The sequence below is a fragment of the Ambystoma mexicanum genome, chromosome 9, assembly GCF_040938575.1.
Source record: "Ambystoma mexicanum isolate Mex_15411 chromosome 9, UKY_AmexF1_1, whole genome shotgun sequence".
Classification (NCBI taxonomy): Eukaryota; Metazoa; Chordata; class Amphibia; order Caudata; family Ambystomatidae; genus Ambystoma; species Ambystoma mexicanum.
The window spans coordinates 430,483,743-430,507,884 of NC_090931.1; the positions used below are offsets into that span (position 1 = coordinate 430,483,743).

At 43.4% G+C, this 24,142-nt stretch overlaps 1 protein-coding gene across 1 annotated transcript in view; it reads right to left on the reverse strand.

Annotated features, from left to right (window-relative positions):
- Positions 1 to 5,239: 5,239 nt before the first annotated feature.
- RAD51D (RAD51 paralog D) overlaps positions 5,240 to 24,142 on the reverse strand; it is a 384,690-nt gene continuing 365,787 nt past the window's right edge. Inside the window, exons 9-11 of the mRNA XM_069614897.1 lie at positions 17,263 to 17,333; positions 16,164 to 16,328; positions 5,240 to 15,495 (exon numbers count right to left, since the gene is read on the reverse strand). Coding sequence (XP_069470998.1) covers positions 15,412 to 15,495; positions 16,164 to 16,328; positions 17,263 to 17,333 — 320 coding nt within the window. The 3' untranslated portion in view covers positions 5,240 to 15,411. The remainder of the gene's footprint in view (positions 15,496 to 16,163; positions 16,329 to 17,262; positions 17,334 to 24,142) is intronic.

The window sequence follows — 24,142 nt, forward strand, 5'->3', positions numbered from 1 at the left end:
TCTGTGGCAAAAGAAAGACTTCTTCACATGGATAGGGAACCCAAAGTCGTGAAATGTGTTGAACACGATTGAGGGGCATCAGAAATTCTTCTCCCAAGAACAGTGTCAGGAATTGGGGCTGGAGCAGGAAAAAGCATGCTGTCTAAATGAAGTGACTAAGAACGTGTAAAAACGACATTACCCAGCAGCTTCGGGAATAGCTTGTAGTCCTGGCCTTCGCGCTTCACACCAGCTGATTATGATTAAAGGGCTTACTTAATGCGCTGGCCGCCCGTGCCCAGGTTCAGATTATTGTGGGTGTTTCCAGCACGGGTGGTCACAGCGGTTTGTTTGAAGCATTTTGCGGATGTGATGGACGCCGGAGGAATGCTGCGTTCTTTGAAGTCCGGGCCACGGCGGTGATCAGAAGCGGCTCAGCGAGTATTCAGCATTCATTCTTCGTATCCGGTTTGCCCCGATGGGGCTCCCGGACACACAGATAAGTGTTGGGCCAATGTTTTCTTATGGCAGGGAGAATGCTGGAACTAAAGAGTGTGCGCTGCTCACACTAATGCTAGTCAGGAAGCACGGCGGCTCACACTCGCTCTGTTTCCACCTCATGGAACTGTGTTCTTGAACTTTAATGTGCAAGTAAAGCTATTCCCATTGTGAAAGAGAGTGCACGTTGTGAGGGACACGTTGAAGGCACTACCGGAGAGATAGTGTCAGGAAATTGCATGCATTACATGCAGAGAAAGAGGTTTTGCTCCATGGGCTGCATAATGGGGAACTCCTGAATGTAATGTCACATCATGCTTGCTTACTCGCCCAAAGGGCCATGTGTCTTGTTTTTTCATGAAAGGTGAAACCCCCTTGTTTGTGCCATGCTGCTTGCTACCAGGTCCATGTCTATATACCATGCTGCCAAAAGGTCTTTGTTCCATGTGCTTATGTTGCATTAACATCCATGTGATATGCTTCCATGTTAAGTCCTTTATGCTGTAATAAGGTCCATGTTGTATGTGCTCCACAGGCATTGTAGTAGAATACAGGTTTAGGTAGGAGTGTTCAAGTTTGGGGTTCGAGGATTGATGTAGGCAGAGAATTGTGAGAGTAAGACAGGAGTGTTAATTCATGTGTGTTGTTTTATCCCTAAAATTCGCCCAACCCTATCCAACTACGCTATCCTATCTCCTTTTTCCGGTTTTCCTTATCTCCCCCTACCTAGCCACAACCTTCACCCCATTGGCTGCCACGTGGTTCCCTGTTGTTTTCTAATTAGGTGCCTGTGCCAACCACGATTGGAGGGTCGATCTATTTGGCTTCTGTGGTTCGGGGGAGAGTGTCGATATTCTCTCCTCCCTTGGTTCTTGACAAAGAGGCCCTGATTAACTAATTGTCCAGATGGGGTAAATGTGGCTCTTCTGAAGGTAAATGTGGGCCACCACAACAGAGAGCACCTTTGTGAACACTCCAGGAACTGCGTCCAGGTCAAATGGAAGACATGTCTACTAGTAGTTCTGGCCATCCAGAGAACCTCAGAGACTGCCAGTGCTCCTTTTTGATAAGGATGTGCAAATAGGCATCCAGATGATCTTAAGATTTTAGCTAGTCCCCTAAACGGAGACTTCCAATACGTGAGCTACAATAGTCATATGTAAAGTTTCTAAGGGCAGACGGTCGTTGAGGTCAGAGCGGTCTAGAATCAGCCAGTCATCAGCCCCACCCCCACACCAATTTCTTAAAAACGTAAGTATCGGGTGTAGAAACCTAGACCTCGTACAGTCTCTGGGACAATTACTTTGAAGTGGAGAGGGTTTTGAATGTCCTGAGCACATGAGAAGACCTTTGGGCTTTCGGTGGAGAGGACAATGCTATGGAAGGATATTTAAATATAGAACCTCTTTGATCATTGGGAGCACCCACTTATGTTGTGAAATGCTCAATGGGGTGTTGTAAAAGGAGGAAAGCCTCCCTCCCACTGGGGATGCATGGCACCCAATGTGGAATTGAAGTACATGCACTGGTTGGCGATGGAGGACACTTCCGGTGTTGCTCTTGGGTGAAACTGATCCTTTGAAAAACCAGATGAAAAAGAACTGATTGACAGCCCTTTCCCTGCCTGCCTTTAAAAGACTTGAAGCAAGCAGAGGGCTGAAATCCAGACTTAGAGGGTGCAGAAATGGTGCTAAGAGAGTCATATGCTCGTCTTACAATGTTTTGCCATTGAATGGGAACACCATCACTTTGACTTGTATGTCAGGATGAGGAGAAGTAATTTTAAGACAGGCAGCAGCAATAATCTGCCTAAGTGACAAGTAGCATTCCCGGAGGAATTTTTGCCATGATATTCACATGATTTAAAATCTTTGTCAAGGACAGTGGAAGGATTCTGATTAGCACCTCCTATCCTTGCTCAGACCTCCAGAAACACCTTTCAATTGAGTAGGAAGCGTTCCCCCTAAAACAACAGGCTTGTCCTTAGGATTCTTATATTTAGAATCAAGAGATTTCGAAATGTCAAGCTCTGAATGAGGTCTGGACAAATTCGGTACTGCTTGTTCATAATTGAAGCATCCAGCTCCAGAAGAGGTTTGTTTGGGTGGAAGAAGAAACCCTGAAATAAAAGACCCAAAGCAGCCAGCTTTTCAGGTGGCATGAGATCCAAAGTGTACATAGCGTTAAGACATCCACAAGTGAAATCGTTTCAGGGAGTGAGTTAGAATTTTATCCTCTTCCACTGAAGTGTCAAAATCATCCTCCACTCTTGGTTTGTTCAGGAGGCAGAGGATCCACAAGAGGTACATCCATCTGTACCAGAGGCGGTACAGGTGCAGATGGCCCCATAAGAGTTGTCTGAAAGCTCAGATGCCAAAACCTCCAAAAACTGATCCAACATCACAGACTGCATGATCACGGTAGTGCAGGGTTCGAAATTAAGGGGGAGCTTGGAGCTATTTAGTTCTTGCGTAGAGCCCGGAAAAGCCTGGTTAGCTTGGTACCAACAGCTACCAGAAGCTACTTTTGGCTCCCCAGGCCAACTGATGCTGAACAAACACACACATGTGAATTTAACTGTGTACATTTAGGACAATCTTTAAATAAACATTAGGACACATCCATACAACATTTAAAGCATAAAGGGTCCCAAATAATGGATTATATGTTTGCATCTTATGTTGAAGTTAGATTTTCAGAGCACTATGTACCAGCTCCACATTCACGTTGGTAAGCACCTGGTCACTAGTTAATGCTGTATACCCAGGAGCTGCTTTTAGCTTCTGCTTATCCAATCTTAATTTTGATCACTGTAGTGACAGATTTCACTAAATCTGAAGAATGAAGCCCCTAGAGCGGGCACCTCCTCTGCACAAGCTGTAGAAGTGTACACTAAAGGTGGAATATCAGCCCTGGGCATTGATGGTGTCCCAGAAGTGTTTAATATAGGTTCAACACCACCAGTGTTGGTACCTGAACATTGGTTAGAAAGATTGGTAGATAGGTTGGGTGGCTGAAGGGTGATCTTTCTGTGGAGAGAACGGAGGTACAGATCAAACTTCTTCCTTCACAGGCATACCAAAAAGTCATTGAGGCGGTACCGTAAAGTAATTAGATGGACACAAATTATTAGCCTCAGCATCAGAGACCTGAATGGGCTCTGGAAAAAAACTGCGACCCTCATTCACTTTAGGGGAGGGTCAGTGCCAATGCTTGTGTGTCCTATGATAAAACAAAAAATAATAAAATGGCCAAGTTTGACAATACCATTACCAAATAAGGCCTATGATCCGATCTCTCGTGATGGTCCAGAGAGGAACCAGATTTAACCTGCCTGTGGTTTGCCGTGACCGAAGTAGTGGACCTAGGTACCATCGGGGCTGACTTAGTGAGTATGGGAACCTGGACAGAGGTAGACTCACCCTCCAAAAGAAGGGAGGTAGACTCCACTTTCTCCTTCTGGTCCTTAGAGTCACTGTTGCCAGTTCAGAACAGAGCTGAGGCAGGGAAAACTTAACTTCCATACCTTCAAAGCCTTATCAGGGATTAAAAGGTTATCAAGTAACAAAGGCCAATTCTCGTGACTTAGTAATTTCCCACTGAGAGGTACTCACAAGTGCATGCACTCGAAGTGTACTCCTGAACGGTTAGTCAAAGTTCCCTTTCTTGAACTATCTGAGGTGGTGACATTAACACTGATACCAAATGGGAGTCCAAACTGCTCTTACCACCAGGATGTCAAGTCTTCCAACCCTATACGAAGTCCACTGTGGCCTAGGGTACAGGACACTTCTTGAACATGGAGGCTAAGCATGTTCTCATTTACCTGGTTTTGACGCAGGCAAAGAATTAACAGGAACTCACTGGATGGAAGTACCCAAGACATCTCATGCAGCCTCTGCGATGGTCAGCTACCGAGACTAATGCTGACCGCATCCAATTCACTGCTTGAATACTGCCATCCATGGCATGCACAGAGAAGATGGCAAGGTTTAGGAAAAATGCCCAACAAATCCAAAAATACACCTCTGAGGAGAGACCACATAAAAGTGACCACATACACCCCCAAATATGGAGGCACATAGAGAAACTCTTCCCACGTCCAACCAGGAAAAACAGGAACTGTAAGGAGCCCGTTGGTGACCCATGGATCGGGACAGGGCCATGTGCGCGGAGGGATGGTTGTACGTACTGAGCCCTATTCTAAAGTCTTAAAGTGGCAACATCCTCCGCTGGAAAAGCTTTTTTCCTGTCCAGATTTCTTGGCAGGCTATCCCAACCAGTTGGTAAGGGGGGAAGAGCAGGATGCTAGTATACTGTTGTAGACATCTGCATGAAAGCTGTGGGCCTCAGGCCGTGCATGTATGCCATGCAGACCTGGTCCTGCAGTGAAAAATGAGTGAACTAGGAGAACATTTAACAGTAAGCTTCTGTGACTAATATGAGAATACTGGGCTTTATGCTTAAGCATGCATGCAGATGCAGCGTGTTTCTGCATCAGTACAAGCAGTGCTAGCACACAGCAAGCAAGGTTTCAATTGAACTTGTTTTGTTTTACTGAGCAACACACACTCATTGTTACATGAAACATCATACAAACAAATGTGATTGCAGTGTAATTGTCTGGTCAGTGACAGGGGAAAGAAGCACCTCAGGTAAGTATTGATATTACAAATTATTCAACTGGAATTGATCATCAATTATCGCCGTTATCCTATAAATACACATTTAAAAATAATGCTGGTACTACTGGACATCAAACAATGTTTGTGGGAAATGTTTATTCACCAGAAGATTTTCCAATGTTGCATGAAGTAATGGATACAGAGGACTTGAGAAAATGACCACTGTTTGCTTTCTGGCGATTGACCCCATGATGTCTAACAATATTTTGGAAGAATGATGTCCTTGGACTTAAGAAATAAATTAGTTTGCTACTGATAGGTAGTCATACATTAGTGACATATTCCAGAATTACTGCAATTTAGGGGTTATCTACCCAATCATGATCCATACTTATGTAGTTATCATATTTCCGAAATATGCAGCTCCTGAAAGGAAAAAAACACTAAAAATGCAAGCTTTCATATCTACGCGGAACTAAAATCAACTTGCACATGCACTACAGGTCGCTGAAAGTAAAATAGCTACTTTATTATGCTGTGCACCTAAACATCAGAACTTTTCTTTGCTGAAAGTCTTGTAATAAAAAAGAAACATGCTCCCTTAAAAAAAAGAGAATGCAAACTCAATATGCACAGTGGAATTATTTAGAACTGAAAAGGTTACAAGCCACCGAACTTTAAATAAGAGAATAAAGTTGTTACTTGAAATAGTAAGGGACTAAAATTCAGAACGCCACCAAACGTATTGACACATTGTTTACAACTTTAACAAATGATTGCCTTCAACCAATCAAATGACCCAAAAACCTGAATAGATCGGTGCAGTAGGTTGGGGCACTTCTGCGTGGACAATATTGCAAAGATAAAGAAGAAAATAAAAAGTGACTAAGAAGTCACATTGCACCTGAAAGTAGTCTTGTCTAGGACATTGTTTTTGGATATTCTGCTCACTAGGGAAAAAAAGCCTTATTCATTTTTCTAAATTTGACAATATGGGGTCATCACAATGATCCCAGTAAGAGGAAATGCACCTTTGTCTTTGATAGAAATGTAGAATTCTGAACATGTTCATAATGGGGAAAGAAACTGTGACTTTGTGGTAGGAGAACAAGTTAGTTACCCATGGTAACGTTCTTTCGACTGGATGTTCCTCCCACATATTCCTCATCTTATGATTTTTCCATATCCAGCTTCAGCTACTTTTGGAATTTCTTTTTCAGCAGAGGGCGCTGTGCATCGATTGACTCGATGTCCCTTGGAGGCCTGTCTCGATGTCGATGTCATCGATGGTATAAAGCGCGCACAGCAACCGTTGGCTGCAGTTCTGTTTTTAAAGCATGTATAGGATATCCTTCACCCGACAGTTACTTCTCCTGAAAGAGCGACAACTGCAATCACATGGAAAATTCTACTGCAGGGCAGGTTGGGAGGGGTGATGAGGAATACGTGGGAGGAACATCCAGTCGAAAGAACGTCACCATGGGTAAGTAACTTGTTCTTCGAATGGATTGTGTCCTGCCATGTATTCCTCATCTAATGATAAACTCCCAAAGCAGTGTATGTATTCCTGGAGGAGAGAGTCTGAATTTTTGAGACTCATAATAAGTTAGGAGTTCCTTCATAGGTCTGTGTGAACAGAATCTAGCGCTGCATTTCCAAATAGACCTTCCCGGCTTGAGGAAGAGTCAAGATTATAGTGTTTGGTAAAGGTGTGTACGGACAACCATGTGGCTGCCACACAAATATCTCTAATTGGGATACCCCTCTGTAATGTCCTCTGCATTAGCTCCTGGTAGCCATGCCCCTGGTTGAATGAGCTGCTAATCTGTAGCATTCAAATATTTCCAAAATAATCCTTCTTGACATGGTTTGTTTCGAAATTGCCATACCCAACTTGTGGCCCGTGTAACCTACATAAAGTTGATCATTGTGTCTTATCTTAGACATCCTGGAGATGTAAAATGTCAGTGCACGCCTCGGATCAAGCCTGTGTAATCTCTCCTCTTCCTTTCCAGGATGAGGAGCAGGATAAAACGAAGGTAAAATTATTTTCTGAGTTAAATGGAACTCGGGCACAATATTAGGCAAGAAGGTCGGTTTCACATTAAGGACCACCTTGGCCTTATAGAACAGGGTATAAGGAGGCTTGCAGGACAAAGCCTTATGTTCACTCACTCTTCTGGTTGATGTAAGGGCAACTAAAAGGATGGTCTTAAAGGTTAATATCCTTAAAGGACAGGTATGGATAGGCTCAAAAGGAGTACACATTTGAAATCTCAATACCAAGTAGTGGTCCCAAGTTGGCACTTTAAATGGGACTGGGGGCAATGTATTTGTCAGTCCTTTTAAGAATTGTATCACAATGGGCATCTTGAAGAAAGATACCCCTTCAGAGGAGCGCTTAAAAATAGAGAGAGCTGCAAGATAACCCTTGATTGTAACAACCTGGAGCCCAAAGTTGGGCAGGTGTAATAAGAATGATAACACCATAGTTGTACTGCATGTAAAAGGCTCCACATTCTTATCCCTGCACAAGCTGCAGAATGTGTTCCAAAGGCAGTGGTACAACAGTGCTCCAGATAAGATTTTGAGGTGGGAGTATTTTACTCTCTATTTTTAAACTTTGAGAGTAAAAATGACCTTTCTCCTTTGCAAGAGAGTAAAATGTGTGTGACATCCAGCTGACGTGTGCAAAAACTGTATGGAAATCATTACTATGCAGCAGTGACAGAATACACCTTTCATTATTTCTGGCCATTGGATCTCTCCTGTATTTATTTAAATGTTGAAATCACAAAAACCTAGCCAATTATATAGTAAAGCAAACATGAATTGTATTGTGTGTTTTGAGCTTCGATAGCAGAATTGTCTTTTGATGTTTAATGAAATTCCTAATTTCATGGCGCTATTACTACCTAATGGTATGCCAGTGTTATGATACAACAGTGCAGAGAGGCAAGGACTCCATGCTAAATTCTATATCTAATCTAGTGGTCAAATGGTTATTTATATAGTTCTTTTGGCAAAGAGCTGTACATAGAACATATTTATCACAATTACCACCAAACCGAAGTCGGTACTCCTTTATCAACCTCGAATGGATAAACAGCTGAGTTGGACTTGCTGGGATTCGAACCCACAACCTACAGATCACAGAAAGATTACATCAACAAGTGCTCAACCGGCTCAGCTATCTTATTGGCTAACATCCTTCAGAGGTTGGTTAACTGAGTATCGACAGAGGTATAATAATCACAGTACCTAGAAGTATGATGAACCATTCATGAAGCGCTATATAAAGTTTAATACCTATCTAGATTATCACAGGGACAGGTTTTGCTGAGTTTCAATTTCAAAAACCAATGTAAATTTCCTTTATTTTTTTTAACAGTGCTTGCACTTCCTGGAGAGTCAGGTTTTGGATGTTTTAATTGTAGTCCTGAAGATTTGAGAGGTTAGAACACCTGTGATCAGTGTAATGACAACTACTCACCCTTGAGCAAAGACTCTGCTGCCACTGACCATTTATAGTAATGTACCCCATTGACTGCAAGGTTAAATGGATGTAAACTAGACTGTGCATAGTCATCATTTTACACATAGTTTTTATAATTAGAGTGTAAATTAAATTATAAGTGTAAAAATGATCTGCCTTCGCATGATTATGCACACAGCACCGGAACTCTGAAAAATACAATTGTGCAATGCTGGTTTGCTTTCACTGGAAAAAAAGCATAACTTGTTAAAAAATATTAATTCTCAATTAAAACTTAGTTTTGTCTCTTATTAATACAATCCTAAAATTCTAGGAAAATATGCACAGTGCTTCTGAAGCTGAATGGAAATAAACCATTCCTTGTATCACAGTGTGCAGTTTATTTTTTTGAAAGGCTTCAGAGAAATACATTCTGTTTCAGAGGTGGCGTGCAATTACATCCATGTAGATAAAAATCAAAAAAAGCCTTCTGGTTTCTGTCAAGTAACATGACCTTTGCACTGCCCTCTGCTCTAAACCTGTGTGTAAATGTACCCCGGAAAATAATAAAGCTGTCGTATTTACAAGATTTTCATGCATAAAAAGGCCTAGTATGCACCTTATCTGGAGGCCTGGGTATAAGAACTTTGTTGCTGGCCTTCTGGCCGAAAGCAACATTTCCATTACGTTTTCGTGGATCTCTCTCTCTCTCTCTGTCTCAGAGAGAGAGAAGGTCCTCTCCTTGTGGAAGATGCATAGGAGGGCAGATGGACATGTCCAGAAGGTCTGGGTACCACAGCCTCCTGGCCCAATCAAGAGCAATTAGGAGCATGGATTTCCTGAACCACCTCAACCGCCTGATGACTTCAGGAATGAAGGGAACTTGAGGAAACGCGTACAGGAGTGGAAACTCACAGTCCACTACGAACACGTCTCCTTGAGCTCCTCTTAGCGGAAATTCCCTTGAGCAGTACTGTTCTTACTTCTGGTTGACACTGGTCGTGAACAGATTTACTTGGGTCGTTCCCCAAAGGGTGAAGATCTCTTGAAGGACTTCCTGAGCTAGTTCCCACTCATGGGAGACTGTGCTTTGCCTGCTCAGAACATCTGCCGCCGTATTCTCCACTCCGGGTAGGTGAACTGCTGATAGAGAGATTCCTTCTTGGATTGCCGAGTACCAGAGCTGCATTGCCTCTCTGCACATTGGCAGTGACCCTACACCTCCTCTTTTGTTGAGGTAGTTGATGGCCACTTTGTTGTCTGTCATTATCAGTACGTTCTTTCCCCATACAGAGGGCAGAAAGGCCTTCAGCGCTAGTCTAATTGCCCTTAGCTCCAAATGGTTGATGTGTAGTGTGGACTCCGATGGAGACCAATGACCACTGATTGTCAGATGGGTGGCATGGGCTGGCCACCCTGTGAGGCATCCATCGCTACTGTTATCTCCGGCCATGGTTGCCAAAAAGGTTCCCCTTTGAGAAAGTTCTCCTGGCAGGCCCACCACCGAAGGTTCTGTTAGACTCTGCTCAGAATCTGAAGGAGGTCTGACATCCTGCCTGGGAATTTGGACCACTGTGTTCTGAGAGCCCACTGAAGGGATCACATTCTCAGGCGAGCCTCTGACACCATAAAAATGCAGGATGCCATGATGCCACGCAACCTCAAAGTTGAAGGACAGGAGACGCTTGGCACTCTGGAATCTTTGATCATCTGCAGAATGTCTTGAGCCCTCACCTCTGGTGGCGAGGCGTTTCTCAGGGATGCATACAGGACTTCGCCAATGAATAGGAGCTTTTGAGATGGTATCATGTGAGACTTCTTGAAGTTGAGGGAGAAGCCCAGTCTGTGAAGGGAGTGACAGTTGAAACTGAGATGTTCCAGGGCCTGTTTGGGGGAACTGGCCCTGATCAGCCAATCGTCCAGGTGGGGGTAGACGTTAACCCCCCCTATCGTGAGACTCGCTGTCACCACTGCCATTAACTTGGTTAAATCCCTCGGGGGGAGGTCAGCCCAAATGGCAGAACTCAAAACTGATCATGAGAACCGCCAAAGGCTAACCTCAGGTACTGTCTGTGCTTGTGATGGATTGGCACATGAAAGCAAGCATCCTGAAGGTCCAATGATACCATCCAGTCCTGAAGCTGGAGGGCCTGAAGGATTTGAGAATGGGTAACCATCTTGACTTTGTCCTACCTGAGGAACTTGTTCAAGTCTCTTAATCCAAGATGTGTCTCAATCCTCTGTCCTTTTTTGGAATTAGAAAGTACGGGGAGTACAAACCCTTGTTCCTCTCTGCTACAGGTACTGGTTCAATAGCACCCTTCTCTGGCAGGGTTAAGATTTCCTGCATAATGAGCGGATCTGGAACTTTGAAATAGCTGTTCCCCGGTGAATGACTCTGAGGTTTTTTTTAGAAAGGGAAGGCAGTAACCCTGGGCAACTGTTTCCAATGCCCATGCATCTGAAGTAATGCCCCACCATTCTTTCAGATGCAGTGAGAGTCTGCCTTCCACTGGGGTCTTGAGAAATAAGACCTCAGGGAGGTTTTGAGGCGGTTGTAGCAGTGGCTGATGGTAAAGCAGCTGCTGCCTGGACGGTTCTAGTACCTCTTCTCCGTCCACCATGGGGAAATATTTTCTGACCTCTTTGATTGGACAGTCCTCTCCCCTGCCATCTGTGGTGTAAAAGCAAAATGACCTACCCTTAGAAGGTCTGCTGGTGGGGCGGTTTTGTGCCTGTCTAATAGTAGCACCAGGGACTTTGCTGCCGGTTTAGAGGTCTGCAATTTCTCCAGGCTCAGGCCATGTTAAGCAATCTGGATTGCACATCTGGAGCAAAACCAGACTTTCTTAACCAGACAAATCTGTGCATAACTGTAGTAGGCACCATGGACCTGCTGATGCTGTCAGCAGTGCCGAGACCTGTCTGGAGGGATTTGCACATTGCATCTTTCCCTTCCTTAACTAGATTTAAAAATCTGTCTCTTTCCTCCCCTTCGGGATATGATCAGCCGCAATTGCTAGACATTCCCAAATAGCGTGAGTGAATCTGGCCAACGTGCATGTAGCATTTGCTGACTTTAGGGCCATCCTTCCTGAAGAGAAAACTTTCTTGGCCCAAGCGTCGTAACGCTTGTCATCTTTGTCTGGGGGAATAGTCGGGTATGCGTTCTGTTGGTTGATGTGGCAGCTTGTACTACAAAACTTTCAGGGGTGGGATGCTTTGACAAGTAACTGGGGTCACTACTGGATGCCATGTATTTTGATGTACATGTTTTATTCACTACAGGAATCAATTCTGGCGTGTCCCAATTTGTACTCACTCTCCTTTGCAATGCCACATGAAAAGTAAGAACCGGATCCTCCTGTGGTCCTTTATCTAGGCTCTCAGTCAGATCATCCTGTTCGTATACTTGTGTGGGTCTTTTCCACCCCATATAGACTACCACCCTGGTCATTAAATGTCTATAAGACCCTTCAGCATGGTCAGTGGGGTCTGGTCTCCCAAACTCAGGGACCGCAGGTGTTCCATACTGAAGACCAAAATGTTGTGAATCATCAGAAAAATGTTCTGCTTCCTCATTAATCGAAGAAAGTGACTCAAAGAAGTCCTTTCTTGGTAATGGTGTATACACCTTCTCTATGATCCTCAATGGCGTTGATGGTGGCGCCAAATTCTTTGACAAGGTCGACATCAAGGGCTTTGACGCTTTGGACGTCGAGGACTTGTCTGACGCCTTTGCGCCAAGGACCTGTCATGGTCCGATGAGCAGTCTTTCGGCGCCGATGGCGTTGATGACTTCTTCCTTGAGGAAGATTTGTCTCGACTTGAGGGATCCTTTGACTGCTCTCGAGGAGATTTTTGTTTGCCTTCCGGGTCTGAGGGTACACACGTATTGCCCTTATCCTTTTTTTTGTCGAGTTTTTCGACCTGGGCATGGCTTTCATACGTTTTTGAGGGAGGTCAAAGCCACATTCTCAAAAACTTGCATCATTTTTATTCAGAACATCTCCGACTCAGCTGGAGAGGCTTATTTCGTTGGGCATTTAACCCATTCTGGGGAAGAACTCGACGACGAAGATGGTGACCTATGGTGCCTTTTCCTCGAATGTCATGAAGATGACGAGTGGTGAAAACCACTGCGTGATCTCGATCTCTGTCTTTTTACAACACAACAAGGAGAAATATTTCTCGACTCGTCTGAGGACACTTTTTTCGATGGGGCTTTCTCCATCATCGATAGTCAGTCCTTACAGTCGAAGGTAGCGCGAGGAACCAAGGCACCACAGACACACCCGATGGGGGTCCGTAAGGGACATCTTCGCCCCCACAATTTTGGCACTTCTTAAGGCCTGATCTTGGAGTCGAAGACACCGATGAGGATGATGCCATTTTCAAGAAACATACTCAAAGATTCTCGATAGGGAACCGAAGCATACTGTATCCGAAGCGATAACTTTTGCAGAAAAACAGAACTGAAGCCAACAGTCACTGTGCGCGCTTTATACCATCGATAATGTCGACATGGAGACGCGGCCTCCGAGGGACATAGAGTAGACTGACATTGACGCGCAGCGCCCTCTGCTGTTTTTTTTTCCAAAGCAGCTGAAGCTGGATATGGAAATATCATAAGTTGAGGAATAGGTGGGAGGACACTATCCATTCAAAGTATATTTTATTTGTTTAATGTAACTGTGTCTCAGTTGAAAATGTATGCTAATTTTCCTAAAGAAGACTGGAACTTCAGAATTAATTTCCGAATTATTTGGAACATTGCCTTTTGAGAGTGTGAACGAGGTGGCTATGCTGCGGTGGCACTGCCTTTTTCATTAATGTGGTATTGGTGAAGTATGTAACCAAGGATTTCCCACCTGATGACAGGGAATATTCAAATCATGTGCATCTATGAAAGATCGAATGTTGGAGAAACATTGTTAATTTTGGGGAACTTTAATTTATTGGAATATTTTCTTTTGAGTGTGGTGGCTTTTCCCCTGGTGTAGGTAGCAAATGAATACAATATTCATGGTACCCAGATGTTATGTTTACGTAGATTGTCCTATCATTTTTATGATTTGCATTCTGATACTTGTGCTTTTGCCCCAACTATAATATACGCAGGACTTTAAGGCCCACCCTCAAAAGAGAAACCATTACCTGGTGCGATTAACCCACCAGAGATGGAATACTTTGAGAACTGACACCACTGAACTAATGACTTTAGATCAATTTCACTGCACAGCAGTATAAACTAGTTATAAGCATGGGCGATTCCAGTCTCAGCTTCATGATATTCTTCACTTTTTCCTGGTCAATTATGCAGATTACAAAATCTGTGAGGCAACAGACGGACACGTGGATTTCTCATGGTCCTCCTTTAAATGCTTAATGGAGCAAAGTAGTTGATTATGGTAAGGAGGTCTTCTTTGGGGTAAATGAAGTTGCTCAATATGAAACTATTCGTTTAAGAGATTGCAACTCTATAAAAACAAACAAATGCTAATGAAAATAAGCACCTCTGCAGCATTTCTAAATCATGCCAATTGTTTTGTTTTAGAATACTTCAAATAACATAACATTGCATAGCTGCTGATTAAACGGCAATCGGTATTTTGTAGAAAGCATCATTTTCCTTGTGCACACAGTGCATATAACATTTGTCGACTCAAACTTAGAGAGAACAAAGATAATGAGGTGCAGCAAATAACAAAAAATAAATAAATAAAACGGATTGCATAAAAATCAAGGTTGAAAACAAAATACAAGTATGCCGTTTAGGACGTATTTTGGGACAAAGTAAACCTCAATCTGCGTACTCGTTTCGTGGTGGCCGAAGTCCTTCAAAGGGCTAAAAAAAAAAAGACAATAATCTTGACCGTAATGTTGCACAAACAAAATGCCTACCTGTAATAATGACAACAAGTAGGAACATCTGAAAACCTTACAAACATGTGAATTGATGAAACACTATATGTTTGCTAATTTTAAAGCATATATCTTATGAGGAACATAGCTTATGACACATCTAGAGGCTCACGACATAAGCACCTGAATGTCGCAAGTTGTTACAAGCTATTAATGAAACCAAAATAAAATCCAACAACATATATTGGAGATGCTCATTGCATGAACCCTAACAAATCTTCATTTTCTCCTCTAGAAAACAATGAATCATTCTTATATCATTTACAAAAATGAATACAATAAAATGTATGTGGAACATCATCTAAAGCCAAACGTAGAATCTATAGACGCTTGTGTGGGTTGCAACATGCTGTACTGGTGAACAAGTCTCAAAGTGCTTTGCTGATAAAGGGAAGAAACAAACAATAACTCAAATGTGAAGCACATAACATTACATACGAATCTGTGTCAGCCTGATGATGTTCAGTGGGAAATCATGTATCACTCTTACAACAAAATCAAGTTAGCCATATACAAACATTCACTTGAGCCGTACATTTACTCATGTACTCGTCACAGTCCCAGAACACTGATGGTGGGCATGAGCAAAGGCCTGGTTTCTGGTTCCAATTCCTCACGGTTTCTGCTGGCACTTGAGCAATTGTTATCTACCAGGACCGTGCTGACCTCTTGTAGTTCTCAGGTTGAGAGGAGCAGGATTATGTTGGTAGCTTTGCTCTCCATTTTTTCCAAAGATCTGGATCCAGTTGCTAGTCAAAGTGCTTTGCCGGCGGTTGCATATGTTTGCAAAGCACTTTGTTATAAGCAAAGCTCAACTTTCACACCAATCGCCAGTTGATTAGCTCTTTTCTGAGACCTACGAATTTCTGGCTTGTTCTAATATTCAGAAGAAGCTTGTTCAGACCTGCATCAGGATACCTCTTCAAGTGCAGCAGATTTGACATCCATAGCGCCGCAGCTTCCAATCTCTAACAATGCCTGTAGCCCAGTCGGCTAGATGAGAAAGGTGATAGGAAATAAAGAGTCAACATGCTGTTCAACAGTTGTCACATTTTCCTAAATAGTAACATTGCAGAACATGATCCCTATTTGACACTAAGAATACAGATTAGACCTAATTCGACATTTCTTTGAATTTGATATCTAGAAATAAAGTTTTAGTAAAGTGAACTAAGAATTCATTCTGGATCCTGTAGCATTAAAACTTTAATGAAAAATCCAACTTAATGTTGAGTATTTTATTAAAGATATTCCCTCCTGGCAACTTTAGCTTGCCATACCCGAGTGTGGAATTTATGCCAATGCACTAAGTAAAAAGGTTATTTAACAACATGGACTGCTAACCTACTATATATGTACAACATCAACATATTTTCATTACTACAAGCATTGTTTTAGGTTCGATGCATTTATAGGTATAAATGATACACCCTAACCATTCCCGGTGTTATAGTCCTCTGTTAGACTCAGTTAAAGAGAAGGTACACTCATTACAATAGCAGTGCTTGTACAAAAAGCCAGAGTTTCTCCAATTAACAAGCTCAGATAAAAGAACAATGTTGCTCAATACTAGCTGTACATTCAACCCATAGATTTAAAAGAGGGATGTTGGACACAGCGAATGAAAAAAGCAATGCACAGAAGCAGACGTGGTAGCTCACCTGACGGGGTGACTTGGTTATGGTGGCAACACGTTGGGAAGTTGACTCCCCCTGGAATCCTTTTTTTTGTTCTAGAAGGATGCGGGTGCTGGGCACAAACCACCAGGAGCGTCCCAGGGCAGGTCTGAGGACACCACTACCTTCTCGGGTCACATGGTTAGACACCTAGAGCAGAAAAACACTTAAGCCTGAAAATATCTAACTGCAGATGAGAGACAGAAACGCCTCACACCTTTAACCCTGCCTGTTCTTTAAATAGGTATTTTTGACATTCTTCTCAGCAAAATGTACAAAAACATGAACCAAAGAAGGGGTTGTGTTACTAGACGCTTCTAATCCAATGGTACATTCCGGCATCCTCTGAGAGAACATTTTTACATAGTCCTCGTCTACAACACCATAAAGGAACATTCTAGGATAAGAAACTCCATTAAGTCAGCATGCGCGATTACTAGCCATTATATGGTCACATCGCATTGCCTGCTTAGGTGGTTAACCGCTCCCTCACTTGGAGTAATTTACCATTCGTCTCTCCTTTACTATAACACGGAAAGCATTCTTGTTTTAATGACTCTTTTTTTAAAATCTAAGTTCTAATAAACTCCTTCAAAGTTTGCTGCCAGCACGGCAAAGCTTGTTTTCCATAGGTGACTGGTTTGTAGTGTACAAATGGCTAGCTGATCGTAGATATGCCATCTCTATCTAATGCATTTATCAGCATACGTATGGAATTCTCTGATACTTGAATGGGAGTGCCAAGGTTTTGGAAAAGGCCTGCCTAGATCTAGCACAATAATCTAGTAGGCTCAGTGTATGTCCAGTGTGGCCGTGTTTGTGTAACGCCCATTAAACCTCATTTACTGTCAGGTAGGTGTATCACCTCTTTCCACTGAGGAAGCCTTGCTTCTGCAAAATCGATATGAACCAAGAAAGGGTTCTAGTTACCAGAACTCAGTCTATAATCATGGGACTTTGTGCCAAAACTGCAATGGTATAGTACATTGTACTTAAACTAAGTATGTAAAAATATAAGTGTTTAAAATTACCCAAAGTGAGTTGCATGGCAAAAGGTGGGCCCACCTTTCTCTTTGGCACTTACCAGGACTGCAATACTGAGTTCACGGGCCAATGTCTTTAGCTCACGGGCCAACTGCATCATCAGTGCCATGCCTGTGGGATACAAACAACAGCGGTAATAGCATACAATATCCCCTGAGGAACTTAGTCTCATTCAAGCTCCAAACACTAGTTGACGAATCATAGCACATTTTCTCTTGTAAAATATGCTTACTTTCCATTCTTATTATTTGGAATAAAGTACATCTTTAATATATTTAATATTCTGTCGCCTATGACTGTTTCATCACCATATTTCTGCAAGTCTACTTATCCAATCCACTACTAGGTTTTAAAAACCACTGACCACATCGCTATTTCCGAACTGACACAAAGTTATGTTGCATACCCAGTTAAAGAAAACACCTGCATGAGAGCGCTTCTTTCAGTCATCGGTAGGTCCATGGTTCTTATCTGGCTAGCTACCCAATGTATCCTGCAATGAAGATCTTTGGTTTTATTCATGCCTCTGCCTTTTGGGATAACTGAACCTTCATAATCCATCACCTTTAGAGGTGTGCACAACTACTTCACTTGTACACCAAGAGCTACAAAAACTTGCATCACCTACCAAACCGAGACTATCTTCTTTTGCAGAATAAATATTAAAAAAATAAATAGCTGGCAGATTGATTACGCATATCACAAAAAAAGGTGCAGTTCTAGGACCAGTACACAGAGCGGCAGCACATTAAGCATGACGCAATGGATGCTCCAATTCCATTTTGTTTCTTCCGGAAATTACATTGTTTTATTATTTGTCATGTTACGTTATTGGGTTCTATTGCAGCACAGCTTTGACAATTTGCATTGTCTCTTGCCGTTTTGGTACACACAACTCAAAACCAAGCTGCGATCTTCAAGTGACTATTGTTGTTGTGAAAGGAAATGCGGTTGATTAAACAGGCAGTGATGGGGTTAGAACTAGTATGACAGAAACCCTGGTCTCCTACCACGATTTCCATTTCTAAGGATGCTGGTCCTCATTCGTTTCCGCTCGCCCTTTATTCAATTGGTCATCAACAGGATAGCTCAGGGGAAACACGCTCGCCTTGAAAACAAGATGACGCAGCGCAATACAGGTTCGACCCCCAGGTCCGCGCTTAGAAACCTCTAGGTAATTATTAAGCGCGTTATAAGCAATCAATTATAAACAAAATCCAGTCCCTGTCATTTTGTAATATCCAAAAACACTTCTCTCTCGGCTCAGTCTTTCTTAGCACTTGTCAGGGTTGGCAGAGTCAAGCAATTGACCCTCCTGGACTTTGCTACCAGGTACCACCAAGGTAGCCAAAGTTGTCCGGCGGTGATCAGGCATAAGGCACTGCTCAAAAGGTGGACACCATGGCACAGAAATCCCCCCCACCCCTTCAAGCTGCCAACAGTCTATCTAAACTCAGAGTTGGACATCAGTTTCCTCGACTAATTACTCACTCCTTAGGTGATTCATCTATACCTTCTCATTGCTCCTCTGCATCCTTCCTCTAGCCTCAGTTTTTACTCCTCCACCTCTGCTTGTAACCCTCACTTTGCTCCAATGTCTCCCTCCTCCACTCGCCTCTTCCTGTGTTCAATGACCATCGCGTAACTCACAAATGGGAGCGCTAAGGCAAGCGGTGTTGCCCTGGCGTGCGGGCCATCTAACTGGTCGGTATTGGGTCAAACTAGAATTTCTTCACATTTGAGAGTTCTGGGTAATGAGACAGATCTAAGGGTGGTTCGCCATCTACAAGTCAGATGACTGTCCTTTATAGCCATCACCTGCTACAGGACAGCACACCAAAAGAGGTTGCAAAGAAAGAACAAAATGACTTAGCTTTCGATAATGTTCTTTCTGTTGGATGTTCCTCCACGGGTTCCTCATCTACGATACCCTATCACCAGTGCAACTATGTTCTGAAACTTTTGTTGCCACCATGGGGCACAGTGCGGCTTCCTGTTGGCTCCGCTCTGCACACTAACACGCACCAATCAAGACGTGGCATCAAGGCAGTATAAATTGCACTCCATAAAATCAGTGTTCCCCTTTTTCCCCTAGCACTCGGCCATTGATGGACTGCTGCATATATGAGGTGTACAAGCTATGCGCTAAGAGGGGCAGCTTGGCAGGAATGTCCATCAGAAAGATCAACACTGAGAGAAAAGTAGTTTGTTCATTTAATGGATTCTTTGCTCCCACAGATACCGCAGTACGTACCTCAGGAAGGAAGGAAGAGAGCGAAAGGACACACCTATATCAGAAGTGAACAACCCGCCCAACAGTGATTCCAAGAAGGATTGTTTGGCAAACAAGTGCATTTTGAACGTGTCCTTTCGCAGGTACAAGTTCAAGAGCCTCAGATCCAGAATGGGACGCAAACTCCCATCCTTCTTCTGAACCAGCAAATAAAGAGAATACCAACCCCAGCCTTGTTTTGTACAGGGCACCAGTTCTATGGTACTCTTTGTCAGAAGCTGACAGACCTCCCGTAACAGAAGAAGATCAAGGGACAAAGTGAGGCTGGTCGCAGAGAGCAAAGGGGTGACAATAATCCTGTGTCACAACCTGTAAGGCCCAAACGTCTAATGTGGTACGATACCATTCCTTGCTGAACACCTAGATCCCCTCATCTCCCCCACTAGTTTAAGAGATGGATGTTTTATTCACAGTGACTTTGAACCTAGGGCCTAGGTGCAGTGCCGAGAGAGCAATGCCTCCTCTCTGAGCTCCCAGACACCTTCCCTGGTGGAGGGGATAGCAAGGCCTCTGTTTGCCTGAAGATGCTGGATTCCTGCCATGGTGGGCATAAAAGGAAAAGGGTCGAAACCCCCTTCTTCTTGGTGTGGGAACTGATGGCTGTTGAACAAGTAATCCCAGGGAATTTGCTGTTGCTTTTGAAGACTGAAACCTTGGAAAGGAGTCATCAGCCTTGGCTCTAAAAAGATTTTGTCCATCAAAAGGCCGGAACGCCTAGAGCTTTGCCTGAACGCCTGCAGCGAACCTTAAGGTCCTAATCCAGAAGTGCATTCTGATGACTGAACCTGTGAGCATGGGGAACGCAACACAGTCGGCAGAGTCAAGGATCGGATGAAGGATCTGGTGCGCTGTGTGAGAAATCAGAAGGTGTCTCACCTGCTGGTCCCCGCGGATCCCTCTCTCAGGTGGTGAGGGCATCACCTGGGTGAGGCGTCCTCAGGGATTGAGATGCCGGATGGCGAGATGCGGTATCCCTCCCCATGTAACACCTTTACCCCATCCGACCAGGTGGGATACGTGGGAACTTTACTCCCCCCTTCCCTTCACACACACTTTCACACAGACAGCCCGCTCTGGGAGAAAACAGACTTGTATTTGAGCAGTGTACCTGACATGTCCCACTACTATGGTCAGGCAAAGTCGGGCAATTACTAACAATCACTCACACCTGACTTCCATTACACCTCCCCACACGGATAAAAGGCGGAGCACAAGAGCACACTCTTAGCGAGGCAAAGCATACGAACGAACCGCAGAAGGGTTTGCAAGGAAGGAAATATCCTTGACCTTTTCAGCAAGAAACCGTTTCTTTCAAGAAACCTACGAGTCAAAAGCATAAGGCCAGGAAGCCAGACTTAAGAATCCTGCATTGTGTGTCGGAGATACCAGAGGCCCTCCTGCCTAGAATCCTGCATTGTGTGTTGGAGATACCAGAGGCCCTCCTGCCTAACGGTCCAGGGTGGGGAGGAGCAGAAGTCACTGTGGTATCGTCCTTGGCTCCAAGAACAAAAAAGCGACAGAGAGATCAACACAGCCAGTGAGTTGGGGAGACGGATGCAAGACCGGCCTGTGTTGAAATCAAGGTTGCAAGCAGCAACATTGTATAACGAGCGCTGGAATGAACATTGGTAAATGCGTGTGATGGAAGACAGGAGTAAAGCTAAACTGCTGGTGAATGTTTGAACTTGAGAAGGAAAGCTACAATATCGTTGACAGAGTGGTCAGGCACTGTGACTGTGCTCAATCGAAGGTCTCTGTAAGGTATCCCACCAAGACAAATGAAAGTAGAAGATTGAGAAGAACATTGTGTGAAGTGAATTGAAGTGGTCCTACAACGGTTTAAGCAAAACCCATTGTGCATTTGAAAGTCTTCGCTTTTGATATCAAGAGTATCCGAGCCCGAACGAGGGAGATCCATGGTCCGAGCCTGAACGAGGTGTAAACATTGCAGTAAAAAGGGGGCCCAAGCCTGAAGGAGGGAGACCAATGATGAACACTGGAAGCAAAAACTTGTGCATATGAAGATCCTGATTGGAATAAAAGTTTGATATTTGTTTGTTAAAACAGGTCCTCTGCAGTAAGAGACTGTTATTGGAAAAGAGGCTTTGGCAGAGGGCCCTGATATCTATGCTTTGAATTGCATCCTCATGGCAGAGAAGCCAGACTGTGTGCGAAGCTCGAACGTGCTGCCTTGCCCTGTACTGAAAACGTGGGGAAGGGAAGCCAACTGCTCAATCGTCCAGACATATTATTTCTCGAAGACTTTTCTTTTTGCATACACTATTGTCCCACACCCTTTTGTACTTAGAAGTAAGGATTGGCAATAGGTTTATTAGTATAGGCCATTTTATTTTGACAGAGACTCGTCTAGGACTGGGTTATTATTAATATTTGATGGTCGTAGCTTGCTCCCATCCTTAGATTTAGGTTAGATAGTGAAAACAGGGGCCCAAAACCATATAGCCCTCTAACTGGTATTTGCCAATAGAGAGACAACACAAAGTGGATTGTGGTATGCCAAATGCAAGGTAACCCAGCTTTATTTGCAATGTAAAGCTAGGGGAAAAACAAGATTAAGAGCCAGGTTCTCACTCAAGATTTTCTCTAACATTTCAAAAGGAAACAGAAGTTTATATAGTCATTCTGATGTCATAGTTATGAAAACCTATTTCCCTGGTCATTGGTTCCCTCTACTAAGCTACATATATAATTCTATATGTCCAACAATAATGATTGGATAACTTTTTAATCTAAGATCCCACCCATAAAATGTGCTACATCATCATGCTTGAATATTATTGTTAGGCTGTAAATTACAGTTAACATGCGGTCAAACTCTGGCAGCATGATGAAATGTTTTATGTAGATGGGAGGAGAGGACACGCGTATCGCCTTTGTTCTTAATTAAATTAAACAGCACATGTTATCTCCACCATGATGTCTCTGTGTTTCAAGGACCAATTTCCAGTAATTTCGGTCTTCCTTATTCTTCCTGCTTTCACCATGTACGTGGTCATTATTTGTCTTTTTAGCGGCATTCACTTTTCTCTGTCACGCCTAGACGATCACTGAGACAATAATCTGCCAACTACTTATGAAATTTCCTGAGATGTTCAGTTCGTCCCATGGACTTCAAATAGTCTGCCGTGTTATCGTACTTGATTTACCTTAACAGGTGAACGCTCACAATAGTATCTTGTTCCGTTATGTAACCCCTACGGAGCCCTGGGCTTTGACATTTCTTTGAGAGAGCTACCATCTAGCCACCACAGCTTTTTCCTGAATTAAATGTATTTGTTCAAATAGCTTGCTTAGCTAAGGGCCTCTAAAGCTGTGGGGCTTAATTCTTGGCTGTGTTGGTGCATTTTAAAATGGCAACTGATTGTCACGTTATTTTCTTCTGCAGGACACATTTATTTTGCTCTCTACCGATTTCCTGGTGCATGCCTGTCACATGGTCTTCTTCCACTGTGATCACTTGTCTGTATTCACTGTTTGATATCATGCCTTCCATACATTTGGTGTCAGAAGTGGGATGTGACTCAATTGAGACAAATTGGGGAACCCTACAATTCCAGATACGCAGTCACAGAGCCTCAGATCCCTTTACCGCCACAAAAGAATCCATAGGCTTTGACATGTGTAATAGCAGAGACACTATATCCCTCCAGGGAAAAGAGGGATGGTTCCCAGAGACTTAGTCCTAATACCCCCTCAGGGTTGTTATATAGGACTCGGCCCAAAATCTGGCCTAGCCTGGACGTTTGGTCTGGATGTCCTAGCAGGCATCATAGATCCTGATTTCCAAGGCGACGTAAAGGTTCTCCTACAGAATTATGGCAAAACTCCATTTGAAAGATGTTGTGGTGACAAAATTGCAGACGGAATTCTTGAGATGACTATTTCTTAGTTTGAAGGCAGATAATGAACCAGAAAAAACAGAGAGGTAGTTTAGGCTTTGGAGAGGCTGATGAACCACCCATCATTGAGGCAAAGAGGGAGGAAGAACCTACCATCCTTCTTGATTTAGCCTTCGTCCAGCGAAATGACCCAGCACTGGCAGAGGCTTTTGTACAAGTGAATCCTGAGGGAGGACGAGAAAAGGCGAGCCCTTTTTTCTTCCTTAAACAGGGATTAAGCCTCAGAGAAGGCCTAAGTAAAGTTCAATTCGTAATCCCCAAAACCCATCGTAAGATCGTGTTAGAGATTTCACATTCCTAGTTTGACATGGCGATATTTAGGATAATCTGAGACCCAAGCTCACATCAGTGGGAAATTCTACTGGACTGGTATCCATGCAAACATAAAGTACTTCATCTATACATGTGAAATATGCCAAACAACCAGTGCACATATTCCCTTACCTGCCCCTCTAAACCCCATACCAATCATAGAAGTCCCTTTCTCTCAAATTGAGATGGATATCATTGGCCGTTGGAAACCTCTAGAGTGGGTAATAAATATGTCCTTGTAATTGTTGATTAAGCTACCAGATTAAACTACCTGATTCCCAGAGGCGTTCCCCATGTGGAACAATACAACCCAACAGACATCTTCTACCATTCTTTTCTAGGGTTGGTCTCCCTAAGGAAACTCTAACGGATCAGGGATCCAATTTTATGAGCAA